The sequence below is a fragment of the Bombus bifarius genome, unplaced genomic scaffold (assembly GCF_011952205.1).
Source record: "Bombus bifarius isolate JDL3187 unplaced genomic scaffold, Bbif_JDL3187 scf7180000008006, whole genome shotgun sequence".
Lineage (NCBI taxonomy): Eukaryota > Metazoa > Arthropoda > Insecta > Hymenoptera > Apidae > Bombus > Bombus bifarius.
The window spans coordinates 837527-847903 of NW_022884384.1; the positions used below are offsets into that span (position 1 = coordinate 837527).

Consider the following 10377-nt stretch of genomic DNA (forward strand, 5'->3'; position numbering starts at 1 on the left):
TTTATTGTCAATTATATCGTTGCAATTACAGCTCTGGTCGTCAGCGACGAACGAAGAAAACGCAAAAGCCGAAGCTCCGTGAATTTTCAAAGTAGACCGCGGGAAAACAGCACACGAGCTCGTAGAAAAGTCAGCAGAAGAGCGATACGCGTTCGCGATCGAAGAAACTGAGAGCTGGTAACGAGAGTGCTAATGAAGGATAGGGAAGTTCTTGCCTGGTTCCGAGCGAAGCAGTCTGCACCTGTCTCCTCCCTTTGTACACAAGGTCTCGCGTCGCGATCAGACCGGACCCGAAGCGAACCTCCTCTTCTCGATTTCTTGTTGACTAATTTCTTGCAGACCCTTCCACACGCTGGAATTTATACGCGAAACGCCCACGTGAAACGCCAATAAACACTCGAAACGTCCGAACCGTGTCCCTTTGGTCGACCGATCCAACGTAGAAGTGTTCCCGTTTATGACTTTATTGCGCCGACGGTCCGACCAAATTTTTATATGAACTCGTGTCCTCGTTAAGAACGTTAGTTGAGAATTAAATTATCGAGCCTGACAGGTTTTATTAGGCTTCGTTCAACCTTGCGAGCGTACGGCGGACGTGAAATTTATTCTACTTAAGGTGAAACTTTGTTGCCACGATACTTGCGTGCTGATACTTGACGGGGGGTAACGTTGATGGTTTTGCGTTAGGGAAATAGGTTTCTCGCCAGCGACTATTAAAACTAGAAAATTCGTATACGAGTCCTCTGTAAAAGCCAACACGATGTACGCTTCTTCGTGAGCGTTGAATAGGAGCGTATGTAGCGAAAGAGATTCTTCGTGCCCCATTAATTTCTGGGGGTCGTGAACAGGAATTTGAACAGTTAAAAGGGCATGTATCTGGTATTCTTTCGTACTCTACTTGCCTGTAAAATTACGCGAAGACTCGCAACCTCCGGCAACTAAATATCGTTTCTTCCTTTCGAAATATAGCGAAATAACAATAGTAATAATTAAACGCGTTGAACGGATCGGTAGATTCTTTCAATAAAACGACAATCGAGCTATTAATACGCTCGAGCCATACGTTCGTAGCTGGAACACGTGGAAAGTAGCAGCAGGACGTTAAATCAAGCCCTCTTCGAGTCTCCTTTGTTCAGACACGCTTCACGCGCCCAGCGTGGACGCGAAGAATTAACGATCCGTCTGGGCGAATATTGCGGTCGGATCGGTTGTTTTACATGCGAATCCCGGTGTTTGGCGTCGCGAGCGAGCCACGGGTGTCCCGCTGCTATCGGCATTTAGCGTTCTCGTCGCTGGCGATCGCAAGATAACGAACAGCGAAGCGTTAAACGGCCAACCACCTGACCAAAGAGGCCCCCGCCGCGGTGGTATCACGCGATAAAAATGATTAAGATCGAATAACGCGGAGGTCCAGCAATACGACGATGATCTATCGACGGGCTTCTGTCCGTCCTGTTTCTTCCGCGAATCCGTTTAAAACCGCGGGCCAGTTTCACGTGGAAAATAACGCCGCTGTAAATGAATTTTAATCGCGTGTCGCTACTGATTTTCGTGAAACTCCTCGGTGAAGTCACGCGGCGGATTAATAAGGTCGATTAACAGCGATGTCGCGATAATCTTATCGCGAATGGCCAATTAAAGGCAAATGAATGGCAACTCGGTGTTGAATTGTCGAGACGGATTTTTTGTTTTAACGGTAAACGAGATATATAGTATAATATTGTCTGAACAGAGGCATGATACATTCGAATATGAAAATGATATAGCTTGTTCGTGATATCTTTAACCAGATATGTGGCTTCGTACGTTATCTTATGTTCGAACAAAGAAGAAAAATTACAACCCAGTTATTCCTTTAGCTTCCAGAGTTACTTTCGGGCGTATTTTATGCTATTGACGTTATTTAAGGAGATACGCGAATACGGTAAAAAGGATATAAATGCTAGATGTTTCTCTCTTTTTTCCTTTTTTAGTTATTAGGTCTAGCGCAAGACGTATTTACGGCTGTATGAGTCGAATAAAGCACGATGCATTTTTATTTAATTCGATACGCAAAGTGCATAAATAACGAACAGGAATTAACGTAAAGCAGCAAGATTAATGGTGTTTATTTTTTCAACGTTTTTTAATGATTTTGATAGGAATTTTATTACGAAGAGTTATATAGAAATGAGTCTTAAAAATAGTCGAACGAAAACGGCGATAATAAAAGGAAGGTTTAAAACGTTTACTGCTTACAAAGGTTACTATCTAAACGTCCAATTTTATTGAATTTTTATTACCAACTCTATGGTCGTGTTGCATGATTTTTCGTAGTTAGTAGTTACGTCAAGCTCGTAAAAATTGCCTGCCGCTTTAGCCGATTCCGAGATCTCGCAGCGTCGCACTAAATTTACGAACGACACGTAACCGCGCATCTTTCGATTGCTTATTAAAAGGAAAATTTCTTTCAGTTATAGACGCTAATGCGCGTAATCTGCAGTTCACTGCATATTTGACACGCGTACCATAATTTACGATGAAAAATTTTATACTGATCGGAAATATTATTAAAATTCTTCCTCCATCCGTGATACTTAAACGTGAAAAAAGAACAAAAACGAATTACATCCTCGTTTTAAAGTGGCTCGTATACGTTGCACACTTCGAGCGTAAAGAGCTCGATTTCAACAAGATGCTCGTCGTGATCTGTCATTTAGAATATCGCGAATTCTTCCTTCGGCCAGGCGATAACGACGAAGTTGCTTAAACAAAGCGGAAAATCGGTAGAAGCTAGTCGGACGATGTTTGATCGGAGATTTTGGGGGGTGAGCTTGGTCCCATGTGCGCAGGGGCAATAAAGCACATACGTAGAGCTTCGTGGCGGCGTGAGAAAACGGCTTGGGCATTTTTAACGCGCTGGTGTAACCGTCGGGGCGTATAGAGTCCGTACATATACACGAGGGAAGGTGGCCGCGGCAGGAAGGAAGAAGAAAAACGAGGAAGGAGCAGCGGGACAAGACGGAGAAACAGACAGAGAGCGAGAAAAAGAGTAAAAGAGGGAGAAAGAGGGAGAAACGCGCGCGTATATTAGCCACAGCACGGCGAAAAACGCGAGGCTATTAATTCAGAGCCGGTGGACACCGGTCAGCGCCGGCAAAGGAACAAAATGAGCGCCCTTGGGTCAGGCCCTAAATAAAAGGAAAGAAGAAACGTTTAAATAAAAGTAAACTCGTGTCGCCGTGGCCCGTCCGCCGCGTGCTCAACTTCCCTCAAGCGAAAACGAGGGACTTTCGGGAAGAAAAGTTGCCTCAAAGATCGCACCAGCCCTGCACGGACCACGCTCCCTCGCGAGAAACCTGTCCGAGCATCGAGATCGACCTTGCGCCGCGTGCGATTCCGAGCTTTAACGCTCTTCCCCTCCGTTATCTGACGATCGTCGAGAACGCGGCCAAACCAACGCGAAGACGTGTTTTTTTCCAGCCTCTTGGACTAACGGTGCTCCTGCCAGCAACTTCGCTTCGATAAAAGAACGTTCGGCGCCTTCTTATCTATCGCTCCGTTCGATAAACGAGAGATCGATTTTTAACGATAGCTTACACCCGGAATTGGAACGATTACCACGCGTTACTAAACTCTTCCACGGCCATCGCCTCCACTAAATCCACCAACAAAAACATAAAAGAGAGTCACTGTACAGGTTACGAATATTCTTTTAAATTTACTTTGCAATTTATCGTTACGCGTTTATATTATTTCCTCGCTATAAATGGATTGCTGGAAACGAGTTATCCGTTTCTCGAGAACTGAACGTTGATCGCGAAATTTACACAAAGCATAATCTAACTATCGTTGCATCGATATTGCCGTTTCTCTCTCGTTCGCTGTAACGTACCAGAATCTGGTCCAGACCAGACGCATCGTTGACGCGTAACAGTCGCGTTAAAAATGCTGGTCTACGGAAGGGTGTTTTCTCACGCGGCCGCGGTCTTGCCGCACCGAAAGTGATTTGTGCTCTCGGTCGTCGGGACGCGATACGTTCTTCTTTCTGGAGAACATCCAACTACTGTCGGGTTGCGGCGCGGCGTTCAGAAATTTCTCTTCACTAGTCCTCACCGTATCAGCGATCTACGTCGTTTAGATGCAGTTAGATCTCCGGCCCTCTCATTAGCATATTCTCGGCTCGTATAATTTACCGCATGATAAACAGTTTAAGTAGGTAAGCAGCCATGATAGCTCATCGTCGTCTCGACATTCCTCTCAATGTCGGCAAAGTAATGCCGGTCATTACTTATTATTTATAGCCGCGACGCGATATCGGTTTAGAGCGGTGCCGAGCGCCGCTCGATAAGATAACATTGCGCGTTATCTCGCGCCATCGTATTTATCGTTTTACTCTCTTCCTGCTATAAAACATCCTGGCAAATCGTTGAATTTACGCGAAAGCGAACATCCATGTAATTACGAAAAAATCGTTGCCGATACTAAGCCGTTCGTTGATTCGATCACTCTGAACGCAAATCGCATTAAGGACAGAATATTTCCTTATTCTCTAAGAGATATGATTCTATATCGATTATTAATCAACGTCCATTATTTTCACTTATTTATTTACCAATTATCGATAAATACCTATTCGTATAAAATTACGAAATACTTCGCAGCGACTGTTTATCGAGGAGCGCGATATCGATCACAGTTTTACCATAGAAATCGAGATATGGAAGGAAGTTTTCTACATTCTTAACTTCACCTTGGATAATACCGATTTACGGTTAGATATGAGAGATTCGTTAAAGGGATTTTTATTGTCACGGTCGGGCGGCGAGCAGATATCCGCGAACAAATTACGAACGTATCCAATGGAACGGCAATCGCGTCTCAGTGAGACGTTACGCGCGGCGTATTTGGGCAAACAATGAGTGGAATGATTCGGAAGATACATTGCCGGAGGATTCGAGGGAAATTCCTCGATCCAGGCATTGCTACGTTCTTTTTTTCTACCGTGTCGAAGCCGGTGGAGGGGCGAGTGTTACTCGATGGAAACTATTTCGGAGAATTCGCTGACGAAACAGTTGCTCCTTCATCAGTCCCCTCCCCCTCCTCTCTAATCGATTAAAAATTCAACTTGGAAAATATTGGAAGAAAGAAACAGAGAGATTTGAATCTGAAAAGTTATTTAACGGATTTACATCTCGTTGTTTCTTGAGAAGCAATATTTCTCACTCGGAGTTTCTAGAACAGAAGCAATTTATTACCTTCCAGAAGAATCTACATCTTCGAATTGAAATTATGCCACTCGTTATTTTCAATTAAAAGAATATTACGGAATAATTAACAGTCGAATCTCGAGATTTTTCAGCATTTCTATGAAATACGAGACGAGGAAGAAGAGGAAGAGGGTGATGAGGGAGTATGTGGGAAGCGAAGAAGAAGAAAAAGAGGCGACGAGGAAGAGTCGAGATAGATAGAACGAATAGAATAACGAGAAAAACAGTATTCGACGTGGCATGGTGTACGGATGAGTTCATGGGAGGGCAAGAAGCACGGCTGACCTCCGAGCAGACATATTAAAATGATGCAGCGAAAGATCCCTGGAATGAAACTCGCAGAAACTCTCGTTCCGTCCCTTGTCTGCAAAACTATTTCAGGACGCGCGGCTAAAAGCGGGAATTCGCCGACTTTGTGTAAAGTAAAACACCTCAGGAGCTGCTTGGATTGTTTACAAACATGATATTGTATAATGGGATCGCTTTTGCCGAACCTCTAACCGACGAAAGAGCAAACCCGACAATCTTCCAACTCGAGACAATTCTAAATTCCATTTCGCTTCGAAATGCTCGTTTCGAAACTTTCGGACGATGAGACATTTTGTAACCTAACTATCTGTCGATCGCCACGGAATAATAATAATTAGAGGATAATTAAATTTGATTCGTATCGATTTCACACGTGCTTGTATACAAATCTTCAAGTGAAATTATCGATGACAAAAAAGCGTTAAACGTACGTCAGATATTTTTCTGGTTAAATAGATGCAAGATTATTTACAATGAATTTAACGATACGAAGTATCTTAATTTTGAATGTATTTTAATTTTCCTATACAACGTTTGTAATGCTTTTTCACTAACAATAATAATAGCAGACGACGGATCACTCGACGGAGGCCAAGCACGTCACAACGGTATTTCTATTAAAACACAATGTAGCGGTGAATGCCAAGTATGCAGAAAATAATTCAAAGTTCACGGAGATTCATAATCACGGTTTAGAAACGTTCGTCGAAAGCATATGCCACGAATATCTTTATATCAATTTCACACACAAAGTAATTCTAATTAGATGTTCGGCCTGCGACGAATAATTTATCGTCGTTTCAATGCTTTTCATTCTTGCTTCGAGTTTCAACCGTATATCTGCGTTTTATTTCGCGTTATTATTATGTCCATCGTACACGTTGTTCTAGTGAACGTTTCGCGAAGTACGCGGATTAGATATAATCAGAATGCTCTTTCACATTTCGATATATACACCGAAACTGAAATAAATAAACGACGATATCACACTCGTAAAATTTGTCATAATGAAACGACTACGCAACTGTCGAACGATCGACACTACGCTCTCGATATTTTCAACGTCCACGACTCGCCGGACAAACTTTTTTCAAAGAAAGTTTCGCATCACCCCATGCGTTTACCTACCTGTCGATTCGAGACACTTGCGCCAACGGGACAAACTAGTTCCTCCAGTTTCGAAACGAACTCCGCTAATTCGAATGCAGTACCGGCACGGCGCGTGTACAGCGCTTAGGGCGGTTGAAATATCGTAACAAATGCTGGCGGGGTGTCATAATCCGTAACGGGGACCTGTCCAACAAGATTTCAACGCTCGCGATATCCACGATCACCCGCGATATTAACTGCAGAAGGAACTGCAGCGTTAACGTGGAAATTATGACGATCGACTGACACGAAATTCGATATCTTCCGTGTAAAATACACGATCGATTAAACAAAACGGTTTATACGTGATTTGTCTATACCGATATTTCGCGCTTTATGCTTTCTATATATTTTTTACGACCAACAATCAACCATCGGTGTATTCGGATAAATTTTTGCAACGTCCGTTAAGACTTTTGTTCAAAACAAGCGCGATCGTTAGGAGAAGAAGGAGATTTAGAGCTTAGCTGTCGTTTATACAGATCATCGCGAGCTTGTCATTACGTAATTTATATAAACATCGAATATTATTATCAACGATGACGTCATATTATTACGCGATCGTTTGCTATCTTAAGAATTTGATACAGAGTTTGATACGCCGATTGCAACATTTAGTTGGAATAAATAAATCTTCTCGTTAGCAAATCGGCCAGTCATTAATATCGTGTTACGATGCAACGTGTTGGTTGACGTTGCCAGCATTGAAAATCGAAAACTCGCGTCTTTCGACTACAAGAGCGCGATACACGGGTCGTCTAAAGACAACGACAACACCATAGAGAGAACAAAATTCGACGAACCTCGGCCGCAAAAAGACTACATCGTCGATAAAATAAAAATCAGGCGGATGGAAGAGAAGACCCGTAAGAATATTACGCAATCCGTATCTCTGCAAGTTACGCTATTACGGAGGGAACGAATTGGAAATCGGACGTCGGACGACGAGTCAGTCGGTCGGCACTGGTGCTGTCGTGGTCCTTTTTAGAGGCGGGACGCGTTGAAACGCGCGACCAGCTTGTAATCTCGAGACGAGACAAGCCGCGCGATACACGTCCCGCATGACAGCACGTACTCTTATGAATAATGTGTTAGGAACGGGATACCGACGAGCCGTTGACGTCTAAATTTTCGACGACCCTGACGACGTGTAACGAGCCACGAAACGTCGCTCGTCAAACACAAACAGCAATCGTTTCTTCCTTTCTTTTCAAACACGACCCACGGTCGTATTTTTCTTCTTGTTTCGCTTCTTGTTTCATCGTTTGAACAGTCGATACGTGGAATACGCCGATATTACTCGGAAAGAGGTTTCTTTGTTTCGCGTACGATGAAACGGCTGTTTCGTCGCGCAAAAAGAAGTTATCCAAACGAGCGAGTACTCGTTTTCCAACGCTTTAAATAAAATTTAGCAAAACGAAAGCGTAAACGAGCATTGTTCAGCCGTTTGGCGATTGCTCGCCGATCCGAAAGTCGAGTAGCAACGCGGATCAACCGTTGCTCTTCTTATTCGTTAACTTACTCTTATCGACGATCGGACGAGAAGAAAAAGAAAAAAAAAAGAAAGACGAATAAAATAAATTCACTCACCCTGTCGTACTGGTGCGTCGCTGTAGCCGCGGAAAACGATTGAAAAGACGCCGACCTTGTAGGGCTGTCGTGGGCCGCATGCGGATTCGCATGGGGATGGGTGTGCGGGGCCGTATGAGGGTGAGTCGGGTGCGGCGGCGGCGGCGGCGGTGGCCTCTGGTAGAGGTAAGGATAATATTGATACATCACCTCGGAACAGCTCATCACCCCGCCCGGGCCCGGCACCCCAGAGCCGGCCTGCCGACGTGCGTACCCGAACGTCGCACCACCCGTTCGTACACTATCTTTTGTTTCCACTTCGTCCACTCTCCTCCACTCCTGCTCTCTTCTTCGACTCGTTATACCCTGGTCGTCCGATTGCCAGACGATCGTTCGACTCGTTCGATCAATTATTACGGAAATGAGTAGCAACCGTTCGAAAGTGTCAGGCGGATCCACGCATCTTCACGTTACGCGTTTCGTCAACGAACGACGAGTTTTGTTTCCGAAATTTCTGCCTACGTTGTGCTTCGACGTGGACGATAGAGAAACCAAGAGTTCGTCTATCGTGGCAGCGGTTTCTGCATCGACCCTGGCATGCTCGCAGAAGCGTCGAAAGTTAAACGACGAGACTGTTTTGGTGAATGGAAAGGATGTATTGCTCGGTATAGAAGAAAAATACAACCAAGTGGCGTTGACTTGTTTTTTACGAGAGAAGTGATCTTGATGGTTGTCAACACGGTATCTTCGACACACTAGCGGTCACTTGATCGTTTAGAAAACAACGATCCGATTATTTTTCACTGCTAGTCACGTTTAGCACTGAACGTATTTCGATGTTTTGTAATAACAATGGTGGTGGTGGTGGTGGTGGTGGTGGTGGTGGCGGTAGTGGTGGTAGTAGATGTAAGTGTGTGTGTGCGTGTGTGTGTAACGACACGGAGCGCGGCTGAATTGGAAGGTAAAAATGTTTGTTTCGTAGCGAGTCCTTCGAATCCACGTGTCGTTCCCTCGAACGAGAAATCAACGATACGCTTCGACTTTTGTTATTTCCGTGTCGCTTCTTCCAGCGATCGAATATTCACGACGTAAACGTTTCCTTCGTCGTTCAAATCTTCTCGACGATCGAACCAATCTTTATCCAAATACCTTTGAAATCCTTCTCTTCTTTTGAGCGGTAATCGCTCGATAACGATCCAAGGATTGAATCACGAAACCGCAACTACAAATTTCAACGAGATCCGTTCGAAAGTACTCGAAACACCTGTTCTCCGTCGAAACTATCTCAAAATTTATGTTCCATCCAATCGTAATCCCGCGGCGTAACGTCAAACTGTCGTTCGTCGGCACTCGAATCACCGTAAACGTTGAAACGCGCGCATCAAGTGGAAGGTAGCTTGGATGCGTGGACAGAGGAAAAGATTTCGATTATCTCGGCACGAAACACCTGGCTGCAAGGAGCTACCCTCGCGACGAAGAGAGACGCAACCGGACCGTATCGTAGCTGGTGATGTGTCTCTGATGGGCGAACACAGACTGAACCCCCCGGCGTCGTGTCACCCTCACCGTAGACCGGTCGGCCGTCTTTTTCCAACTGGTCGCGCCGCGGCGCTCCGTCTTTTTCGCTTGCCGCGTGTTCTCTCCTTCCTGGCGAGGGTCAGGACCTGGCCTCCCTCTTTCGTTCACCCCGACAGAGGGGCTAACGGCAAAGGAAACGCCTCCTGGTAGTTCCACGGCCGGCCAATCACCATGCGGGAACGCCGCGTCCAATGAGGCAACGGTTGCCACTCCTACGCCTGGTCGTCTCTGTATTGATCCCACAATGAACCCGACTGCTGTCGCGGTATTAAGAAGTTCCTACTCGGGTTAAACCATCCCCCTCCTCCTCCGCCGCCACCTCCAACGCCTCTTTCTCTTCCTTCGGCTCGTCGGAGACCTCGCTCTCCCTCTCCTCTTGGCTCTGCCTCGACCAGAGCTACTACCTACATACCGTGTCTCTTTCCATCTCACCTTTACCTTCTTCTATTCGTCTCGCTTCACCCCTTGTCCGTGCCTGTCTTTCTCTGTCTGTCGTCGGTTGCCCGCCTGCTCCGTCTGCCCG

General features: G+C 45.3%; 1 protein-coding gene across 2 annotated transcripts in view; it reads right to left on the minus strand.

Moving 5' to 3' along the window:
• LOC117206348 (protein vestigial) overlaps positions 1-8501 on the minus strand; it is a 76786-nt gene extending 68285 nt beyond the window's left edge. For both annotated transcript variants that reach the window (XM_033445600.1, XM_033445599.1), the window contains exon 1: positions 8298-8501. In XM_033445600.1, the coding sequence (XP_033301491.1) occupies positions 8298-8501 (204 nt within the window). The remainder of the gene's footprint in view (positions 1-8297) is intronic.
• Positions 8502-10377: the final 1876 nt, after the last annotated feature.